Genomic DNA, 24337 nt, shown 5'->3' with positions numbered 1-24337 from the left:
AGATGTTCAAAAAGCTCCAGTAGCGATACGGATAGCCTGATGGTGGACAGGGTCCAGCCATCGAAAGACACTATCTCTAGCTGAGGAGTATACCTGGGCCCCGTAGTCTAATTTGGATCGTACAAGTGCACGGTAAATACGTAGTAGGGTGCACCTGTCTGCTCCCCAACACGTGGAGGAGAGAGAGCAAAGAATATTTAGTTCCCTCGTGCATTTTGTACGAAGTTGACGAATATGTTCGAGAAAGGTCAACTTTTTATCAAACACAAGTCCCAAGAATTTTGTGTCTGACACTACTGGAATAGCATTTTGTCCGAGCCTTAATTCAGGTTCAGGATGAAGATTACGCTTACGACAAAAGTGTACGCAAACGGTCTTCTCCGGCGAGAACCTGAAGCCATTTGCAAGTGCCCAGAAATTAAGGCGATTGATGGCTTGTTGCAGTTGTCTTTCAATAACCCTCATGTTGCATGACTGACAAAATATGCTAAAGTCATCAACATAGAGGGCACTGTTTACAGTTGGAGGAAGTTGTTCAGTGATGGAATTTATTTTGATGGCAAAAAGCGTGACACTTAAAACTGATCCTTGTGGTACTCCCTCCTCTTGGCAGAAGGGACGAGAGAGTGAGGATCCCACACGAACTAGGAAAAATCGATTGGCTAAAAAGTTTTTTATAAAAATGGGGAGTTGCCCTCTAAGACCAAGGCTATGCAAATCTTTTAAAATGCCAAATCTCCAAGTTGTGTCATACGCCTTCTCCATGTCAAAGAACACTGACACCAAGTGTTTTAGGAAAGCATCCCGGATGGATGTTTCCAGTCTAATTAAATGATCAAGAGTTGATCTGTTTTTTCAGAAGCGGCACTGGATGCTGGAGAGATCATTCGATTCTAAATACCACATTAATCGAAAATTAACCATTCTCTCCAGGATTTTGCACAGGCAGCTAGTCAGAGCTATAGGACGGTAATTAGTAGGGAGTTTAGAATCCTTTCCTGGCAGGCGCCTCCGTAGCCAGGTGGGAAGGAGCAGCAGTGCGTAGCACACGCTTCTTGATTAGACCGGGGTTCGAGCCCGTCACCACCAAATACGGAGGATGCGGAAAGGTCAGGGAATGACCACCGCATATCCCGGAGCAATATGGCCTTAGTTGCTAATGCTCCTAAAAACCAAATAACAACAATAACAACAACCTTTCCTGGCTTCGCAAATGCAAGCACAAATGCCATGCGCCAGGAATCCAGAAATTGCTGTTTTATATAGATTCTGTTATACAGAACAAGCAGGCGATCCATACATGCAGGTGACAGATGTTTAAGCATTTCATAATGGATGCCATCTGGTCCAACAGCACTTGCCTTGGAATGATAGAGAGCCTCTTTTTAGTTCCTGCAGAGCGAAAGGCAGGTTGTAGGGAAAAAAACCTTTCTGTGTGAAATTTAGTACCTCTTTTTCTCTTTTATGTTTCAGGACCAGAAACTCTGGGGAATAGGATGATATCCCAGATATGTTTGAAAATGTTTCCCCAAGAGCATTGACTATTGCAGTGGGCTCTACAATAGTGCATCCATTATAGTCTAGGATCGATGACGGGTGGGATGTATATTTTCCCTTCATTTTTCGGATTTTATCCCAGACTACCTTAGAGTTGGTAGACTGGTTATTGATGATGTAAAACAGATCCATGATTCCCTTTGACTCTGACGGCAAATGTAGCGTGCTTTGGCTCGTGCACGCTTGAAGGCTATTAGATTAACATTGGTAGGATATCGCCGGAATATCCCCCACGCTTTGTTTTGAGCCTTTTTTGCTGCTGTGCATTGTGGATTCCACCATGGCTTGGGAAAAGGTGCAAACCGGGCAGATGTTTTCGGTATGGTTTTGGCAGCTGCTTGGACGATATTTTCTGTAATGTACGTTACTGCATCATTGATAGGCTCCTGACTAACAGTACTGAAGTCAATACTTGCCTGATGTTGGAAGGCAGTCCAGTCAGCCTGATCAGTCTTCCACCGTGGTAACCTGAAAGGAAGACATGGTCTCCCACTGTGTAACGAGGTTATCACAGGGAAGTGATCACTTCCGTATGGGTTCTCCTCCACTTCCCAAGTGAGTGAAGGGAGTAGAGAAGGGGAGCAGATAGAGAGATCAATGGCAGAAAACGTACAGGTAGGCATGTGGAAGAAAGTGTTTATTCCAATATTTAGAAGGGAAATGTCATTGTCATTTAGCATACGCTCTATGACTCATCCCCTTCTATTGATGTTAGCACTACCCCACAGGGTGTTATGTCCATTAAAATCCCCGAGAAGTAAGAAAGGGCGAGGCAACTGCGTTATAAGATCATCGAGGTCTTCCTGGGAGATGTCAGTCCCACGTGGCAAATAAATTGAACAGACAGTTAACAGAAATCCCACTGTAAGGTGAATTGCAACAGCCTCTATGCTAGTTGTAATTAGCAAGGGCTGAACTGGGGTCTGGTTCCCCACAAGGATAGCCACTCCTCCATGAGCAGGACCATCTGCAATTCTGTCCTTACGAAAAAGTGTTATATTATGCATGGTGGGGTTATCATTTGCCTTTAGATAAGTCTCCTGCAAGCAAAAGCAAATTGGCTCGTGCTTTTGCAGGAGGGCCTTGATGTCATCAGTATTTCGCCGGAATCCACGACAATTCCATTGTAGGAATTTAGCCATTATTTTGGCTTGGTGGGTCCGTCAGGCAGCTTCCGAGGTGCTGAGGGCTTACTTTTGTCAGTCTTGAATTTATCTTTTTTGGGGAAGAATGGACGCTGTCCCATGTCCATTTCTTCCTCCGCAAAGAGTTCCAAGACTGATTCAACCGGTGCCTCCTTAGTCTCTACATCCATTGTTTCTGGTGTTACGGGTGGCTCTTCCGAACTTTTTAGCTTTTCTTTACCACTTTGTTTTGGTAGTGGTGGAGCACTAGGAGGTACGGATATAGGAGTAGCAGATGACTGCGTTTTTTTGGTGGGCTTTTGTGAGCTTAATAAATAGCGTGCAATCGGCGTGAATGACTCTCTTGGTGGTATAGTCATCTCTGTTTGTGTACCAGTAGTGCACTTCGCAGAAACCTTCTGAGCATATGAAGGCTTCCCACTATTTATTGGTTGTATGCGTTTTCTAGCCTCTGGGTAGGAGATGTTTAGCTCCGTTTTTAATTTTTGTATCTCCTTTTCGTCCTTCCACCGCTGGCATGCTCGAGAGTATGCAGGGTGCTCTCCTTGGCAGTTAATACAATAGGCTTAGGAGCTATACATTCCTTGCTCTCGTGATCTTTAACACCACATCGAGCACAGGCAGGGTTACCACGACAAGCTGTTTGTGAGTGGCTGTACTTTTGACATTTAAAACACCTCAGTGGGTTTGGAACGTAAATCCTCACTGGGCAGTTTAAGTACTCTGCCTTGATGGAACTTGGAGGCCATGGGGTGTTGAATGTTAGGATGAGAACTTGGGTAGGGACGAGATTCCCATCCTTACGCATGGATATTCGCTTGACAGCTGTTATTCCTTGTTCTTTTAATTCAGAGCAGATCTCTTCTTCAGAAACGTGAAGAAGATCCCACTCTGAAATGACACCTCGTGAAGAGTTCAAAGTTTTGTGGGGTGTTACACTGATCGGTATTCCCCCTATGGATGTCGCATTCAGGATTCTTTCTGCTTACTTTGTACTTGAAGCTTCGATTAAAAGATCACCAGAACGCAGCCGTTTTACGGATTTTGGTGATCCTGCCAACCCTTCTAATCCTTTCTGGATAAAGACGGGTGACATCTTCCCAATTGACTGCTCTCCGGTAAAATGAAGAATGAGGAAAAGCGGTGTTATAGATGGTGTTTTTCCTCAGTTCTGGCTCTTTTTGCAGAATTGCTCTCACTCTCATCTGATCGATTAGGTAGGGGCCTTGTTGGGGCCCCAGAAGAAATTGGATTTACATTACTCATATGAGTAAAGAGAAAGTGTCTGATGCCTAAGTACCTCACCCACCACGGAGCCCTACAAGGGGACGCCCACTCGTGAACTAGCAGGTACTGCGTACATGAATGGGATGACGAGTTTGCTTAGGAGCACCATACCCACGTTACCAATAAGTCTTTATCCCGTCCCAGGACCATAGGGAGGGAGACTTATTGGAACGCAGTTGACCCTAGCAGTAAAATACCACCCGCCGATTGATCCCAGTCGGGCCGGTCCGGGACCTCCCGTCTTGTCGAAGCAGGGGCCAAAGTGGTGTATTAAGGCTGGGCCCCTCAACCACCAGGATCCCCCTTTCCGAAATCCACGAGTTGCGGCGCATGGCTGCACACGCCAGATTCCAAAGATGTAACCCTGGAACCAAGGTATGGGCGTTAGATCCCAGTGATGCTAGTCTGGAAGTCCAGCAGCGTCGCTGGGAGGTCCCCTCACCACGTACAGGTGCCCACGTCGACGTCCCCTCAAACCGATAGAATGAATGTCCTGAAGAATATTGCCAAGTTGTATTGAAGGCTTTCAAAATTCGGTTCTCCTCCGAGGAACGAAGGGGCCAATTTTAAAAAAATATGCAACTTGTGAAATGTTTGCGGAACTTTCTGGAACAGGACATGATCTAGCCGAGGAGGATGCCTTAGGTGTAGAGAGTGTGAAGAAATTAGGCGCCACCTCAGCATTCTGATGGACATCTATGAGAGCTTGAGATATAGGGTGGAAGCCCTCGAATGAAATAAATATGAGGGGCCCATCAAGCTATCATCTTCCCAACTCAATGCCAGAGCTCACTCCTGTGCGTCAGGACACACAGCAGCAATCTCCAAGGCAGAATGCGTTGGTCTCACAGGAGCTAGTTATTGACAGTGTTTCTATTGTCAGGGAGATTGCGAATATATTATGCAAAAAAAGGATAGGTGGAACAGGACCATGGGTATGTCTGCCAGGGGCAAAAGTTGATGGCGTTGTAGAGCAGATATCATCTTTTAAGGGCACAAAAGGTGATATTGGCACTAATGACCTTAAGAGTAAGAGATCTGCAGATTTGCTTAACAAATACAAGTCAATGTTAAAAAAAAGTCGTGAGTTAGTGTTAAATTTGAGTGTCTGCAATTCTGCCCAGACACGACAGGAGGGAGTACATGATGAGAGCCTTGTCAATCAATTTGGCCCTGAAGAGACTGTGCGCTCATGGAATAGAATTTTTTTCAGCATGGTCTGTAGTTGCTAACAGAAGAGACTGCTTCTACAGGGATTGGATATACTTAAATAGAAAGGGTGCAAGAATATTTGTTGATGCTCTGGAGGCAGTGTTAGGTGGGTCGGAAAACTGCTAACTTGGGGGAATTCACAGAAAAAAAAAAAAGATTAACAGTAGCCGCAGGCAGAGGCAAGAGTAATTCTTGCACTACTTCTATTGGAATGTGAAGCACTGTGAAGAGCAGGCTGCTGGGGATTTCAAGAACTAGAAGTCATCATGGAACAAGTAAATACATGGGCTGTGTTAGGGTAACTAAGAGTAAGAACAGGTGTGTGCAAACTTGCAAGTACACCAATGCTAAAATACATAAATAAATTTAATGAATTTGAAGTGCTGGTCAACATATCAAAGGCAGATATTGTTGGGATACCAGAGACCTGGTGTCACACAGATATAAGCAGTGCAGAATTGGAATTTGGTGGGTACAATGGGTACAGAAAGGGTGCACAGGATAGGAAGAAGGAGGGGTTATACTGTCAGTTAAGAAACACAAAATCTAAGAAATGCATCCAGCTGTCATGGGTAGACAATGCAATGTTCAGTCACTCTGGTGTGACATAAACACTGCCAAGGGAAAATGGCCAAGGGAAAATGAGAGTATGAGTGTGTTATAGGCCTAATGATTCTGTTGAGCACAGGGAACAATTGTGCAGACAAATAGAGTGGGCCAGTAATTCTGAATGTCTTGTAATGGGGGATTTTAACTTTCCGGATATTGAATAGAACTTGTGGGTTGGTCACTCACAAACTAGCAAGACTTCTGTGGATTTATTGGAGGATTGTTTTCTACAGCAACATGTTCGAGAGGCAACCAGGAGTTATAATCTTGATCTGATTATCAGCAGTGATTATTCTTGCATTAATAATTTGCAGATAAAGGAACCACTAGGTGACAGTGATCGCAGAGTACTGATGTGTGATTTACTTAAAGATGTAACGACCATCAAGGGTAAAGGGAAGGGTTTTTGCTTTGGTAAAAGTGACTACAGTGGTCTCAGTCAGTTCTTAAATTCCATACAGTGGGATCAACTGATAATGTTAAAAACAGTGAATTGTAAATGGGAAGCCTTCAAGAAATGAGTCTTGAAAGCTACTAAGCTTTTCATACCAACTAAGAAATACTGTTCAAGATTTGGAACTAAATGGATGTCAGATGAATTAATGAGGCTTGTGGCAGAGAAGAAAAATTCATGGGATGCATATAAATAATTTTCAGGCGACAAAGAAGCCTATGATAGATATAAGCTAGTCTGTAATCAAGCAAAGACTGATTACAAGAGGCAAAATCCTTGGCAAAGGATGCAAAGAAAAACAACAAAGACTTCTTTACTTATGTAAATTCTAGAAGGAAGGGGATGAATCATATTGTTCCACTTGATATTGATGGTTCGACTGTTGATGATCCTACTCAGATAGCTGACAAAGTAAATGAGTATGTTGCATCTACATTCATACATGTAGATGCAACATACTCATTTACTTTGTCAGCTATCTGAGTAGGATCATCAACAGTCGAAACATCAATATCAAGTGGAACAATATGATTCATCCCATTCCTTCTAGAAGTTAACATAAAAAAAAGAACCTGTGGTGGAAGGAATCTATCCAGTTATATTAAAAGCGAGGGAAGTAAGCAAACCCTTAGCCATAATTATAAGAGCATCTTTAAATTCAGGGGAGGTCCCCATGTACTGGAGATTGCAAATGTATCCCCAATTCACAAATAGACCTGTCAGTTTAACTTCTGTTCTGGGGAAAATAATGGAGTCACTGTTTAAAGAAGCAATGCAGGATCATTGAGGTGTATAAGGACTGTAGTAATAGTTCAAACACAGCATGGGTTTGTTACGGGGAGGTCTTGTCTGACCAATTTGATTGGATATTATGATGTAGTCACAAAGGAACTGGATGCAAAAAATAATTTTTATATTATATACCTGGATTTCAGGAAAGTTTTTGATACTGTTGCACATGGAAGGCTGCTGTACATATTGGAGCAGTATGGCATTAAGGGCAAGTTGCTACAGTGGATAAAGGGATGGTTGATTGGGAAATGTGAGTGGTAATAAATGGACACTGCTCTACATGGACTAATGTTATTAGTGGAGTCCCCCACGGTTCGGTGCTGAACCCATTGTTGTTTTGTGTATTTATAAATGATATCGATGAAGGTATATCGGGCTTAATGTCCAAGTTTCCAGATGATACAAAGGTTGGCAGGGTTGTTAATGACAGTAAAGACAGCATGGTACTGCAACAAGATCTAGAAAAGTTAGGCAGATGGGCTGAGAAGTGTCAACTGAAGTTTAATATTGACAAACGCAAAGCATTGCATATGGGTAGCAGTAACCCAAGAGAAACGTACCAGCTGTGTGGTACAACACCAAGGAAAGCAGAGAATGAAAAAAGACCTGGAGGTAATTGTGCAGTCAGATTTCAAGCTCTCTGAGAAATGCAGATGGGCTGCCAAATTTGCTTGCATAGACAAGGAAGTGATTATCACAATGTATAAGGCAACCGTCAGGCCACACTTTGAGTAAGCATACAGGTCTGAAGGCCTCATTTTAGGAAGGGTGTAGAGTTGCTAGAATGAGTATAAAGAAGAGCAACAAGATTGGAGAGATTGGAGGAACAAAGGGGTGCTCTTACCAAGAAAGGCTTAAGTTCTGCAAGTTGCAGCACCTGGAGGCTAGACACCTGCAAAGGGATCTGATTGAGGTGTATAAGGTCTTGAATGGTTTGAGCAGGCTCAATGCTTTGTCCTTCACTTCTTTATATTTCTGGATTTTTTTTTCCTTGCTTTCATAGTTCACATGTTTTGGAGATAGCTAGGTGGTTACCCATACTATTTGGACAATGAAGAGTAGTAGTGGTGCATTCAGTTAGGTTGTGCTCCTTTGATCCACAATTAGGACATACTGCCTCACCCTGACATGCAGTTTGTGAGTGGCAATATTTTCAGTACTTGTAGAACCTCATGGGGTTTGGGATAAAAGGTCACACACGGTAAAGGAGATAACCTGCTTTGACAGATGTTGGTAAGTTAAGAGAGGTAAAAATAAGAATTATGCTCCTTGTCAGAACCACGTCTTTTCAACATCATTCTCAACATCTTTTCAAGTCATTATTCAACTTGCTTGAATGACTCTCTTTGTTCACATAGCTCTTGGGCAATTTCCTCTTTTGTTACAGTTAATAAGTCCCATTCTGTTATTACCCCCTTTGAGGAATTTAAGGTGGCATGGAGAGTAACGTTTATTGAATGTCCACCAAAAGTTGTCATCTTTAATAGCTTTTCAGAATGTTGGGACTGAGTAGTCTCTACCACAATGCCAGACTGGAGTCACCTTACTGATTTTGGAGAACCCACAGCAGACTCAATGCATTTCTGCACAAGGAAGGGCAATAGTTCACTCAGTCTTATAAAGAATGCAAAATTAGGAATGCTGACATTTATGTGGTTGTTTTCAACCTCTCTGGTTGAGTCAAGTCATTTTCGATGTCATTTTTCTCATGTCTTAAGTTCAATTGCTCTATAGGTAGAAACATGTTGTTATCTATCCTTGCTCCTTCAGCCCTGGAATAGCCCCAGGGCTATTAACCTGGAAGAAGCCATTAAAGGAGGCAGGAGTAGTGCCGCTAGAGTGACCAAGCGGTATAAAAGTTAGTGTTAGTTTAAAGGAAAAAAAGAACTGTGATTTTCCTTTCTGAAAATAGAAATGTAAGAATAAGTTTTCGCTTAACTAGAACATAAGGGAAACTTTTAAAACTTAAGGAAAACTGTCACAGTGAGAAAACACTCTGTAAATTGCTCCAAGAATCACTTGATCACAATAACACTTGGCACCCAGAGCCCATGAAACGGGAACCCACATGCTGAATTTAGACATCCAGAAATGGGAGACCATGATCCACCTCTAACAACAAAGTAAAAGAGACATAAGAGAACACAGAATTGAAATATTGAAGGAGCAGCTCCTTTGACCCTGGGAAAAGACTGAAAACCTATCATACATCTTCATTGGAGCCTAACGGGCAAATTCAAAAATGGTTCTTCCTCCAGGGCGCCCATGGTAATATTAGGTATGGGAGCACTTACTGGAGCACCCATAGCTGTACTCTGAATTAAATTTCTCTTGTTGGTGAGAATGAGATAAGATGTAAGTCAGCACATGTTATTCCCAGAGGTTTCCACTATAAGCCCCATTATCAGATCATTATATGCAACTTGCTTGGTGGTAGTATAGTTTGGGTACCCTAAGTATATGGATTGGCATCTACATTACAGACTACAGAATATTTCCTATAACAAGCCAGAAATATGCAGATTCTTACAGGCGGGGTGCATCACACAATTTTTTTGCCATTGATTCAAGTTTTATATGCCCAAGCAGCAGAAGCAGCTTCAGGTCTATCAGCACCCTGTGCGAGATTTTTTGGTGCACCCTCTCCGACTTGAAATTTACAGGAAATTAGAGAATTTTTGGGGCATTTTGTGCCGCCTAAATTTTGGCACCCTGTTCAGGGGAACCGCTCGATCGTGCCTTAAGCCCACCCTGCCAAGCAGCACATGAATCTGAGATTTATCATTCTCGCCTGCAAGGGAAATTTAACACCCTTGTTTGCGAAGCTCATAATTATTATATTGTTCACAGATGTAAACAATGCTTCTAGTGATGCTTTGCAAGTGGTGCTTAATTTAAGTAATAAGGTGTTATCGGCAGATCAACTTCTGTCCTTAGGCCTTTTTGCTGTGTTACTGCCAAGACTGCCAATTGCACAACTGGCCATGGCAGCCTGCTTTCCTATGTTGTTGACGAAGTCACTATGGAGATATGTTTTAAGATGACAACTATATTGCAATGTGTTTGTCCAGTGGCCACTGCCTTGGACTGTATTTAAGCCCTTAGTTCTTCGTGTAGAAAGTGGGGTGTTGTCTTCCCAGCAGACAGGGTCAGTGTACTATAGTGTTGAACAAATTAGGCTATGTTCAAGAGCCTTTGTCTTTGTTACACTTTTTTTCTTTTTTTTTTTTTTTTTTTTGGTAGTTGTTGGCGCATAGGCTTCTGTGGCCATAATGCACCTCTCAAGGTTTTTGCAGTACTCTGATCCAAGCCCGAGGCGGGAATCGAACCCGCGACCTTTGGGTTGCCAGGCAGGCACTTTACCCACCCGGCTAGCCCGGTCGGCCTTTGTTACAAGATCAGCAGGTTTATGAACTAGTTTATGAAAAGTATTAGCAAAAAGGCCTTGAGCATCTGGAATAAGCATACTGAAAATAATATTACTACAATCAATAACACATTAATAAAACTTTATTAAAAATATACAGAAACTATTAAAATATTTTATTTTAATAAAATATTTCAATAGTTTCTATTAAATTTATATTTAGTATATTTATCAATATACTAAATATAAATTTAATATTAAATATACTAAACACGATAAAATAGAAAGACTAAGAGTGCTAAAACGAATATACACCAAGTAGCTTTCAGAGCAATGTACCCCTTTATCAACTTAGACAAGAAGGTAATACATGCATCATTAAATCCTGTGGAGGTGTAACATACGGGCATATGCTAAACCAAACTAATACTAATTTTGGGCAGTGAAAGGAGGGTGGGGGAAGAAGAAACAAACAAACAAACAACAGCTGATGAACTTTGTAGAGATAGGACGATGTTTCCAGGTTATTCGTGTGGTATATCTCATCATGTTCAAAATGACCACTTCCATAACAGGATGTGTGTGCAGGTTCCACAATTATGACTAATACCACAGCTATATGGAATGCTTCTAACCTGGAATGATGAGGGAGGGGGCATCATGTGCATGGTCCTAAATTTCAACATTATAACATGGATTACAATTCACATTCTGCTCACACTAATAATGTTCTGCAATAGCAGAGCAGGCAAAATTGGCATGATAAATAGTCCCCCCTCATGCTCTGAAATATAATCACAAAGATGTCTTTAAAAAGGGGCTGATCATAAATATAATGAAGGACAAAAAACTTTTTCACCGGAATAGGTGATAACAGAACAGGTGATATAATAAACACCATAATCCAGGCAACTGGGGGGGGGGAGGTTGTTACATTCGTGGAGACTTTCATGTTTTCACAAGAGATAGAGATACCATCTCATAAACCACTGCTACTTATCAATAACACATTTCTACAAATTTTGTAACACAGCTCAAATTTGCTCAGGTAGTTAATAATAATGTCTTTGAACACTTTCCAAACACTTCTCTAAGCCAAAAAACAAAGCACCCTGTATCAAGACAGATACCTTTTATTATTATTACTACCAGCGATATAGTGCAAGGAAGCCTGAGGCTTATGCTGCACCAGCCAAAAAAAAAAAAAAAAAAAATTCCCGAGTTAAAGTGTGAGAGAGAGAGAGAGAGAAGTAGAAGGGAATCACCAAAAAAGAGAAGAACCTTTTCATATGCACTATCAGTTCAGATGTCTATAACAGAAACCAACACCTAACAAAGAAACAAAATAACCAGTTACATGCCTTTAGAGTTACAAACTTATTTTTTATACATTTGTACCTGAACTATATTAATGAAATTTCAAACAGATACACATATTCCTTGTATAATAATAACAAGCAGTATTATTATCTGAGCAGATTCTGATAATAAGCAGTATTATTATCTGTTTATTTAGATGGTACATAAAAGTACTATTCCCTCCTCCATATTAATATGAGTTACAGTTAATAAATTACTGTATATTCTGGTGTATATATCACCTATTCTGGTGTAAAAGATTTTTGTCATATTTACAATCAGCCCCATTTTGAAGACATCTTTAGCATCTCACATAGTGGTTCTTTTCAAGAACTTAAAAAGTAAACCTGAAAACATAACTGTTGAACTGTTCTCATCTCTAATTTAAAAAAAAAAAAAAAAAAAAATGAAACAAATTCTTAGGTTTTAAAAGGTGAGCAACAATGTATATTTGTATAAAAATAAATGTAATGTAAATATATCTATTAATCCATGTTTTTCTAATCCTAAGCAGCTGCCTTTAATTCAAGCTAAGGATTTTTATACTCTTGTGTATACACCAATGAGCCAGAATATTTTGACCAGCGAGTCATTATGCAAATCAAAGCAATGCAGGTGAACTACAGGGCATGCACAGGCTGGAACACAGCCTGATACTGAGCTCTGTTAATCAGTGTTACTCTTGTTCTTCAGATGGGAAAGGCAGCAGACTTAAGCGAGTTTGACAAACACCAAATTGTAATGGCCAGACGACTGGGTTGGAGCATATCCGAAACGGCATGGCTGATGGGACCTACCAAAAGTGGTCCGAGGAGAGGAAACCCACGAACTGCCAGCAAGGTGTTAGACAACCACGCTCATCGATGCTCAAGGGGAGTGAAGGCTCTCCCGGATAGTACGTGGCAACAGAAGAGCGACTGTGGTGCAACTCACTGGTAATTGGAATGCTGGTGACAGGAGTAATGGGTCACAATGCACAGTACATCAAACCCTGCTGAAAATGGGGCTGCGTAGCCGCAGGCCACTACGAGTGCCCATGCTAACCACGGTTCACCAGCAACAGAACCTACAATGGGCACACGAGCATCAAAACTGGACCTTGAGTAATTGGAAGAAGGTCGTCTGGTGCGATGAATCACATTTTATGTTGCACCACGTGGACAGCCGAGTTCCATGTGTTCTGCTGGGATACCGTGGGTCCAGTCATCCATGTGCCAGGCACTCTGACGTCTACCACCTACCTAAACATCATTGCCGACCAGGTACACCCTTTCATGGCAACGGTCTTCCCCTCTGGCGGTGTCGTCTTTCAGCAGGATAATGCGCCATGCCACACCACCCAGATTGTTCGAGACTGGTTCACGGAACATGAGGAAGACTTCCAGGTATTGTCTTGGCCTCCAAATTCCCCAGACATCAATCTCATCGAGCATCTGTGGTTTGTGTTGGAACAGCAACTCCAATCTGCGGCGTCTCAACCATAGACTTTACAGGAGTTAAAGGATCTGTGGTTACGTGTTGGTACCAGATACCACAAGACACATTTAGAAATCTTCTAGCATCCATGCCTCACCGGGTACGAGCTGTTTTGGCTGCACCTAGAGGACCAACATCATATTAGATAGGTGGTCATAATGTTCTGGCTCATCGGCATACATTTCAATGACTAAATTTTCAGATGTCTTTTTAGGGATTCAAAAGGTCAACTTATACACTTGAATATAAGTGTATAAAATCTGAGGCCATATTTTAAAAATATACAGTTCATGGTAAGCATCAAAATCCCATCATGAAAAGTACTGTTCTGTACTATTAATTCAATACTTTTATTATTTATTCGTATTGGTATTATTAGTGGCAAATAAATGAAGAAAGCAAGCTTACACAGCTTCAGCCAAAAAAAGACCCACATCATCTGTCTATCCCCTCCAGGAGTGGACTGGTATGTGTTGGTCCCAGTGGCCCCCAACAATTTGCCCCATCTCACTCAGTTATCATGTCATGGCTATTAGACAATAACTGAAATTTGCAGTCTGTCCTAGTGGTGACCACTACCCAGCCACCTAGACCAGTCTACACCACACCTGATCTCAGCTAATATCTGTCTAGCCTTAATGTCGAAGTTTGCAGATGATACAAAGGTTGGCAGGGTTGTTAATGACAGTAATGGCAGTGTGCTACTGCAACAGGATCTAGATAATTTGGGCAGATGGGCTAAGAAGTTGCAAATGAAGTTTAACCTTGATAAATGCAAAGTACTGCATATATGGATAGAAGTAACCCCAGAGAAACGTACCAACTGTGTGGTACTACACTTAAGGTGGTAGAAAATGAAAAAGACCTGGGACTAATTGTGCAGTCAGATATGAAGTTTTCTGAGCAATGCAGACAGGCTGCCAGGGCAGGTCATGGGGTTTTGTCAATGATATATAGGAATTTTGCTAGCAGGGAAAAGGAGGTGATTGTCCCTCTGTATAAGGCAATGGTCAGGCCACGCCTTGAGTACTGTGTACAGGTCTGGAGGCCTCATTTTAGGAAGGATGTAGATTTACTTGAGCGTGTACAGAGAAAGGCAACAAAATTGGTGAGGGGAATGAAGGGATCCTCTTATCAAGAGAGGCTTAAGTTCTGCAAATTGCAGTGGCTGGAGACTAGGCACCTGTGCGGTGATCTGACTGAGGTGTATAAGGCCTTGAATGGGTTCAGCACGCTGAATTCTGATGGGATCCTTCCACTTGTTCAGATTACGAACCTAAGGGGAGCATAAATTCAAATTACGAAAGGACAGATGTAGAATAGATGTGCGGAAATTTGCCTTTAGCCAGCGGGTGGTTAATTATTGGAACAAACTTCCATCTGTCGTTGTGGAAGTTGATAGGTTGAATAAATTTAAGGAGGAACTGGACAGGCATTTGGAGGGAATGGTGTGATTTTTTTTTTTTTGGCTGATGCTGCATAAGCTCATACATTTGCTTTCTTGCATCACATGCCACTACTACTACTACTTCAACAACACCATATGGAATTTGCTCCAACAATCATTTACTCTCTTGCTGAAAGCAAATTTTCACACATCTATCATATGATGCTACTTATTATACATCATATATGTATTATTGCATAATATTAATAAAATATATAATATGCAATAACAATGAAAGAAAAATTTATTATACTTACCTCAGCAACTCCTAAATCAGATATCTTGAGAGTGTTGCAGTTTGTAAGAAGCAGATTGCCTGGCTTGATATCTTTGTGAATAATACCCTGACTATGCAGATATTCGAGCCCATCCAATAACTGGCAGAAATACCTAAAATATTTCTCTAATGAAAAATTTGATAGCAATAATGTATACTGACATGAAAAATTAAAATCTGTGGTAGACAAAAAAAAAAACACAAGTTTCTTGGAAAATGTAATAGTACTCTTGATATTTTTACTGCATGATTACTTAATCTCTAAAAACCAATATGTAGGTTTACAGTTAGTCTTTCACTGCACTGGGAATAAATATTCCATGTTTGTGATTGTGAACACATTAGAGAAACTGGTCTCCCTCACTTATTCAGATCAAAAGATTAGTATAACTAAATGGTAAGTGCCTCTAAGCAGCTATCCCTTTCTCGTTACATAAATATGACTAAAAGTAATACAGGAGCTCTCCTAGAGGATAGTACCCTTTTAACACTAGAATAAAGTTTCCATGTTAAAGCCAACTTTACTGTAAAGGAAGATAGAGTCCTCTCTCTTTTGCAGAAAATTTGTGAACTCGTAAACCTAGTAATCCATTAGGAACAGTTAAAAATATCAGCACTCAGCAAAAGAAGAATACACTAATGAACTAGAAAGAGAATGAATGTGGAAAGTTACAAAGAAGTCATGTTCAGCATGTAGGAACTGCATTATTTGTTGTTACTGAATTCAATAGTGATATAATTTACTAAAGGATGTTTATAATGTGATTAGTCTAGCCTATAAGTTCTCACTGACTTTCACTCTTTCACCCAAATTACTTATAAGAAAAATTTTAGAATCTAAAGTTCATCAAAAGCTACCCAAGGAACTCTATATTCCTGATTCATCTGGATTCTTTTAGTCCGACAGCAACAAACCAAAAGATTCTTATGTGGCCTAAAACAAGAGCAGACGATTATTAAGCTTTCTAATTCTATTAAAGTAAAACCAAAATTTATTTGGAATGTTATTCTTAGGGATATTCTAGTCAACAATTAAGTTTATTTATATTGAGAATAACGGTACTAAATTAATCAAAATTTGTATCGTAAGTTTTTTTCTAATAAAATAATAATAAAAGCATAATTAATTCATAATTCTTACTGAAATTAGTACATAAGATTATTTTATAATAATCTTAATCAATATTTTTCCTTCCATTGTCTTTTGGTATTTGTTTTAACAATTATTTTGGTACACTTCTAAGAATTATGTCGTAAAATATTTGGTTACTTTTTTGTTGTACACGGGATAATACTAAATATTGTTCATAAAAACGTTCCCATTTGTTTAAGCACTCATATATTTTCTGGCACATTTTATTCACACTGAAGACCTCGACACAAAGTTTCAAATGCTGTCAACATTTCATGTTTGGAAGGTTTAATATTGTCCTCATTTTCATCCAACTCATTGTCGATATTGTCACTAGTTCTTTGCATACTCTCCAAAATGTTGGAGTCACTCAGATATTCAGCTACTCTAACATCGTTATCAAATAGTAAAAATTCTTCAAGAATTTCTCCACTGATCCAACCTGTCACTTGGAGTTCTTCCCAAGATTGCTCAATGTCTTGTAGCAGTTCATCCCTCTCATCACTGTTAATTGGCATTTTAGCAAAACCTGCTTTTGTGAAACAATTCTTACTCGTTGTTTCCGTCACATCTTGACTCCACACTTTCGCCACCTCTGATATGCACATTCACAAATCTATAGGGTGGTTGGTTTCTATTTTGAGTATAATTTTTTTCAGTACGTGGTAGAGAATTTTCATATTCTTGATAATGCCTTGGTCCATTGTCCATTAGCTACAGTTTAGACGAGGTATTTGGAGGGAAGAAAACAAGCTTCACATGTGTAAGTTTAGAAATTACTGAGTGAAGGTGTGCAGGGCAGTTGTCGACAATCAAAATGATTTTTCTGGTTTTTTTTCATCATCTTTCTAATGAAATTTAAAATCCACTGTTCAAAAATTTCACTTGTCATCCAAGCTTTTTTGTTGTAGTCCAACTCTAATGACTTTACTCCACTGAAACATCGGGGTTAACTATTTTGCATATTACCAAAAGCTTCAGTTTTTCATTACCAGCCATATTTGCACCAACCAAGACTGTAATTATCTCCTTACTATTTTTACCACCTACACATTTATCACCTTTAAAAGTCAGTGTCTTTTTCGGAAAACATTTAAAAAATAGACCTGTTTCATCAACGTCCAGAAACAGGTTAATGTGGGTGAAGTAATGGGCTCATAGTCCTCCATAATTTTTTTTCAAAGCTGTTTCTTTCCAATGAGTACAGCCTTCTTCAATTACAACTCCACTTTCACAAGAAATAACTTTTTCGAGTAAGCCATGGTGCTTTTTAAATTTGTCCAGCCCAAACAGAATTGGCTAAGAATGTTTTATGCCCCAGAAAAGATGCATACTCCATAGTCTTTTTCTTTTATTAATGATATCAGCATGTTTTTGTCTCAAATCAACTTCACTCACTTTAAAATGGCTTCATCTACATCTTCATACAGGCATAATTTCACATGCTTCCAACTGGGTCCCATTTCCTCAAACACTTTGAGAATCGAAACACAGTTTTCCAGGGATACCAAATTTTAAAGTGATTTCTTTCTTTTTTTTTTAACGCCCCGATCTACACTATTAAGCACTTCCACTTTTCCCACTAAACTCAAGGATTTCTTCTTAAACATTATAAGGTTACTTGCGCAGCAGCTAAAACAAAACTGATTTAGGGACCACTTGTTCCTTCCATATATACACAGGTGAAATTTAGTGAAAGCATGGATGACTGAATTCTGCAAAAAAATGGATGAATTTCCAGGATAAAGGAAAATCACTCTCCTAATTCTCTAATAGGGCGCTTACAATAGAAAACAGGTTGACCAGAGCCAATGCCGTATTGGGAATATGCCTTAATCTTTACCAAAGCAGTTCACCAGCGCAACTTCTTGGTACAATAAAGGCAACACTATATTGTGGAATGCTCCTAAGAATTAAACCCTTTAGCTATAAAAAGCTAAAGTGATTAATTCTTAATCCATTTAGCTCTTAATTCGTGCTTTCTACAGCGTCAGCTCTATTGACCTGGGTACGCAAACAATGCGTACCCAGGTCTCTCGAAAGCAGTTCATTATATGTAAATTTTCTAAGGCGCATTTAGGGCTAGAGCCTCAAGCTGCGAACATATTTAGACTATGTATATAAAGTGCTTAGCATCATAATACACAGCCATTTCTGAATAAACAGAAAATTTTTAAGGTGGCATCGTTTTAGGTTATATCTCATATTGTGAATGCCTTCACAACGAGTTGCCATGATATTGCACTACTTCGAATAAGTAACGCTTCACCTAAGGAGAAGACTAGTGTTACTTATTCTCAGATAGGTACCACCACCCAGACAGCACTGTTTCAGGGCTATTTGGCCCTTCGTCAGTGAGTGGGTAGGTACCCGAGTGATGCAATGATGGCAAAAACAGTTATGAAGTATAACTCCACAATATGAGAGATGCCTGATGGTGTATGATGTATTTAGACTAAGGCGCATTTAGGGCTAGAGCCTCAAGCTGCGAACAAATTTAGACTATGTATATAAAGTGCTTAGCATCATAATACACAGCCATTTCTGAATAAACAGAAAATTTTTAAGGTGGCATCGTTTTAGGTTATATCTCATATTGTGAATGCCTTCACAACGAGTTGCCATGATATTGCACTACTAGTTGCCATGATATTGCACTAAAAATTTTCTGTTTATTCAGAAATGGCTGTGTATTATGATGCTAAGCACTTTATATACATAGTCTAAATTTGTTCGCAGCTTGAGGCTCTAGCCCTAAATGCGCCTTAGTCTAAATACATCATACACCATCAGGCATCTCTCATATTGTGGAGTTATACTTCATAACTGTTTTTGCCATCATTGCATCACTCGGGTACCTACCCACTCACTGACGAAGGGCCAAATAGCCCTGAAACAGTGCTGTCTGGGTGGTGGTACCTATCTGAGAATAAGTAACACTAGTCTTCTCCTTAGGTGAAGCGTTACTTATTCGAAGTAGTGCAATATCATGGCAACTCGTTGTGAAGGCATTCACAATATGAGATATAACCTAAAACGATGCCACCTTAAAAATTTTCTGTTTATTCAGAAATGGCTGTGTATTATGATGCTAAGCACTTTATATACATAGTCTAAATTTGTTCGCAGCTTGAGGCTCTAGCCCTAAATGCGCCTTAGTCTAAATACATCATACACCATCAGGCATCTCTCATATTGTGGAGTTATACTTCATAACTGTTTTTGCCATCATTGCATCACTCGGGTACCTACCCACTCACTGACGAAGGGCCAAATAGCCCTGAAACAGTGCTGTCTGGGTGGTGGTACCTATCTGAGAATAAGTAACACTAGTCTTCTCCTTAGGTGAAGCGTTACTTATTCGAAGTAGTGCAATATCATGGCAACTCGTTGTGAAGGCATTCACAATATGAGATATAACCTAAAACGATGCCACCTTAAAAATTTTCTGTTTATTCAGAAATGGCTGTGTATTATGATGCTAAGCACTTTATATACATAATGTAAATTTTCTTCGTTATATGGAAATTATTTTCAATGTAATGACCAAGTGGAAATCAAAAAAGTTCACTACATAGAAAAATTTGCTATATGGAAGTGCGTTAAAGAGAGGTCCAACTGTACATGATATTAAAATTATTTTTTGCATCCAGTTCCTTTGTGACCCCATCATAGTATCCAATCAAATTGGTCAGACAAGACTCCCTCTTAACAAGCCCATGCTTTGTCTGAATTATTACTGCAGTCTTATCTAGATGATCCTGCAATGCTTCTTTAACCAGTGACTCCATTATTTTCCCTGGAACAGAAGTCAAACTAACAGGTCTGTAATTACTCATGTCACCCTTTGTGAATTGGAGATACATTTGCACATCTCCAGTCTGGGGGAGGGGGGGAACTTCTCCTGACTCCAAGGATGTTCTCACAATTATGGCAAAGGGCTGGTTGAGTGGAAGAAGACAGAGAGTGGTAATCAATGGACACTGCTCTTCTTGGACTAATGTTATTAGTGGAGTACCCCAGGGTTCAGTGATGGGTCCATTGTTGTTTTCTGTATTTATTAATGATAGTGATGAAGGTATATCGGGCTTAATGTCTACATTTCCAGATGATACAAAGGTTGGCAGGGTTGTTAATGGCACTAATGACAGTACCCGATTGCAATTTCTGGATTGGATCTAGAAAAGTTGAGCAGATGGGCTGAGAGGTAGCAACTGATGTTTAACACTGACAAATGCAAAGTACTGAATATAGGTAGCAGTAACCCCAGAGTAACGTATCAACTGTGTGGTACTACACTCAAGGTGGTAGAGAATGAAAAGGACCTGGGGGATTATTGTGCAATCAGATATTAAGTTTTCTGAGCAGTGCGACGGTCTGCAAGAGTGGCTCATGGTGTCTTGTCAACGATATACAAGAATTTTTTTTCTAGCAAGGATAAGGAGGTGATTATCCCCTTGTATAAGGCAATGGTCAGGCCAGATCTTAAGTAATGTACACAAGGTCTGGAGGCCTCATTTTAGGAAGGATGTAGAGCTGCTGGAAACAATACGGAGAAGGGCAACAAGATTAGTGAATGGAACAAAGGGTTGCTCTTGTGTGTGTGTGTGTGTGTGTGTGTGTGTGTGTGTGTGTGTGTGTGTGTGTGTGTGTGTGTGTGTGTGTGTGTGTGTGTGTGTGTGTGTGTGTAATGGGCATTTAATGGCACACAGGCTGCTGTGGTTATAGTGCGCCTATTCATAGGAATGTTATACATAATAATTAATATGAAGCCAGCTCAATTTTATTTCAGCTCAGAAACTATTTATATTCGCTCATAAATTCCAATTTCTTTCAAAAAACAGTAAAGTTCACTAATATTTGCCTTCTCTCCAATGATATGATTTAATGTGATCGATTCTCGGAGGTTAGCCAGAGAAAGAAATACTAAAGTTCGATGTTGTTGACAGTGTGGACAGTCAATCAAAATATGTTTGACTGTTAGATGTTCCGAGCAGTGTGAGCACTGAGGAGGATCATCACCTGTGAGTAGATGGAGGTGAGTCAGATGAGTATGTCCTATTCTAATCCATGCGAGTACCACTTCTTCTCACCGAACTGTCTGAATGCTTGAGTGCCAAAATTTTGGATCTTATTTCAATTGGAAGAGTTTATTATTTGTTTGTTTATGCCATAGCTCTGTCCACTGTGCATGATATGCTGCTTGAATTATGATATTATAATCAGAAGCTGGAATGAAGACAGAGGTTAGGTCTAAAGTTGATGGATTTTTAGCAGAAATATCAGCCAGTTCCCTTTAATGCCTGTTTTTTTACTGGATTCCATCACGAATGTGCTGGAATCCAGTAAAACTTCACTAGTTGTTGGCGGTCTTCAATTTCCAAAATGAAAGGGATTCTGCATTGCTCTAACTGAGCTCAGAAAGTCTGTGTAAACTAAATATTTTGCAGATGGGTGAAGAGTCAAATTTTCTAGAGCTAACTGAATTGCATATAGTTCCGCTGAAAAGCTGCTGTACTCAGGTGGAAGATAAGCTGATATGATAGCAGAGGGAAACACAGCTGATGCTCCAACAGTTCAGTGAGATTTGGAACCATCCGTATATATCAGTAGGAAGTCAGCATAGTTTTGAATATGGCTGGCATGGAGTTGTTGCACATTTAGAGTCAGTAGACAGTATTTCCCCATTGCAGAAAATATGTATCACATTTCAGTTGAGGACAGGTGGTCCATGGTGAAGGAGAATAATTTTTTACCTGTTGCCTATTGTAGAGAGGAACATTTCAATTTTGTGTTATTTCAAGGAGCCGTAGGCCTGCTGGTCACATTTTACTTGGTTTATTTCTATAGAGATTATGAAATGGTGCATTAAAGAGATATGGCTGAATAGGATGCGAAGAGCAACTTTGTATTTTGGCTGCATATTTAAGTAATAAAATTCTTTTGCAGAGGTACAGAGGGTGCTCTTGAGCTTCAATGTATAGACTATAGGTTGGAGATGTCCTATAAGTGCCAAGAGCAATCCGCAGTGCATTATGTTGTATAGGATCCAGCCAATGCAATACACTCCTTTGTGCAGAATTATAAACTGGACCACCATAATCCAAACGGCATCTAATCAGTGCTCTATATAAGAGCAGCAAAGTTGTACGATCTGCTCCCCAAGACAGGGCAGATAAAGCTCTTAGCATGTTCAGCTTTTTCAGACAGGTAGTGCATATTGATTTAATGTGCTCAAAGAAGTTTAACTTGCTGTCAAGGATCAATCCCAGGAATCTGATATTATCGGCAATCGGAATGGTGCAGTTTGATATCCAAAGTTCAGGGTCTGTATGCAATTTGCGCTGATTGTAGAAGTGGATCGCAACAGTTTTCTGATGGGAAAAACTTAATATCTGACTGCACAATAATCTCCCAGGTCCTTTTCATTCTCTACCACCTTGAGTGTAGTACCACACAGTTGATACGTTACTCTGGGGTTACTGCTACCTATATGCAGTACTTTACATTTGTCAGTGTTAAACATCAGTTGCTACCTCAGCCTATCTGCTCAACTTTTCTAGATCCAATCCAGAAATTACAATCGAGTACTGTCATTAGTGCCATTAACAACCCTGCCAACCTATGTATCTGGAAACGTAGACGTTAAGCCCGATATACCTTCATCACTATCATTAATAAACACAGAAAACAACAATGGACCCATCACTGAACCCTGGGGGACTCCACTAATAACATAAGTCCAAGAAGAGCAGTGTCCATTGATTACCACTCTCTGTCTTCTCCAACTCAACCATCCCTTTGCCATAATTATGAGAACATCCTTGGACTCAGAGGAAGTCCCACCCAGACTGGAGATGTGCAAATGTGTCTCCAATTCACAAAGGAGCGATCAAAGGGTGACACGAGTAATTACAGACCTGTTAGTTTGACTTCTGTTCCAGAAAGAGAGAGATCGTCAGCACAAAGATATGCCTCGACAGTATTTGGGAGTTCTTTTGTACTGGAATCCATTCTAAGGGCAAATAGGGTTGCACTCAGTACTGACCCTCCTTCTTCCTGTGAGAAGATAGTAGAAAGGGAGTTTTGATATCGAACCTGGAAAGTGAAAATTGAGAGTAGGAGTGTGGTATAGGCCTAATGACTCTGATGAGTATAATAAGAAACTGTACAGGGAAATAGAGTGGGCCAGTAAATCAGAGTGTCTTATAATGGGGGATTTTAATTTCCTAGATATTGACTGGAATTTTGGGGCTGGTCACTCACACAGTAGCAAGGCTTTTGTGGATTTATTGGATGATTGTTTTCTACATCAGCATGTTCAAGAGGCTACTAGAGGGAGTAATACTCTTGATTTGATTATCAGAAGTGATTCTTCATGCATTAAGAATCTGCAGATAAATGAACCACTAGGTGGCAGTGATCACAGTGTGCTGAAGTGGGATTTACTCAAAGAGGTAACTACCATTAGAGGGGAAGGAAAGGGATATTGCTTTCGTAAAGGCGACTACGATGGACTGAGACAGTATTTAAATTCTATACAGTGGGACCAACTGATGATGTTACCAACAGCAAATTCAAAATGGGAAGCATTCAAAGAACTTATCTTGGAAGCTACTAGGCTTTACATACCATCTAAGAAATATTGTTCAAGATTTAGGCCTAAATGGATGTCAGATGAACTAATGAGACATATGGCAGAGAAGAAAAATGCATGGGATACATACAAATTAACACGTGACACAGAAGCCTATGATAGATACAAGTTGATCTGTAACCAAGTTACAAAGGGGGTTAGGCAGGCGAAGGCAGATTACGAGATATCTTTGGCAAGGGATGCAAAGAAAAACAGCAAAGAGTTAGTATTAGTATTAGTAACGGCCGCATGGTGCAAGAAAGCCTAGGGCTTATGCTGCACCAGCCAAAAAAAAAAAAAAAAAATGATAAAAAAAATAAATAAATAACTAAATAATAATAATTAATAAAATAAAAAAAAAAAAAAAGGAAATTAAACCTATCATCCTATGCGCTTCCCTTACCCGAAAGTACTATCCAGATGACCTTTGAATTCCCCCAAACTGTCGGCCTCTACCACCCATGAAGGCAACTTATTCCAGTAATTTATAACTCGCTGGCTAAAATAAAACTTCCTGCAGTCCAATCTAAACATTTCCCCCCGTAACTTGAATTTATGTCCCCTAGTTCTAGCATCATTTATAATCT

The 24337-nt window shown here is 40.0% G+C and overlaps 1 protein-coding gene across 2 annotated transcripts in view; it reads right to left on the bottom strand.

Annotated features, from left to right (window-relative positions):
• Positions 1-24337, bottom strand: part of LOC150078514 (serine/threonine-protein kinase STK11-like) — a 272273-nt gene that overhangs the window by 200754 nt on the left and 47182 nt on the right. For both annotated transcript variants that reach the window (XM_090385158.1, XM_090385159.1), the window contains exon 3: positions 14963-15095. In XM_090385158.1, the coding sequence (XP_090241284.1) occupies positions 14963-15095 (133 nt within the window). The remainder of the gene's footprint in view (positions 1-14962; positions 15096-24337) is intronic.

The sequence above is a fragment of the Mastigoproctus giganteus genome, chromosome 11 (genome assembly GCF_048544385.1).
Source record: "Mastigoproctus giganteus isolate SK-2022 chromosome 11, ASM4854438v1, whole genome shotgun sequence".
Lineage (NCBI taxonomy): Eukaryota > Metazoa > Arthropoda > Arachnida > Uropygi > Thelyphonidae > Mastigoproctus > Mastigoproctus giganteus.
The sequence above is the reverse complement of the archived record's forward strand: the minus strand, read 5'-3'. Positions and strand labels throughout refer to the sequence as shown.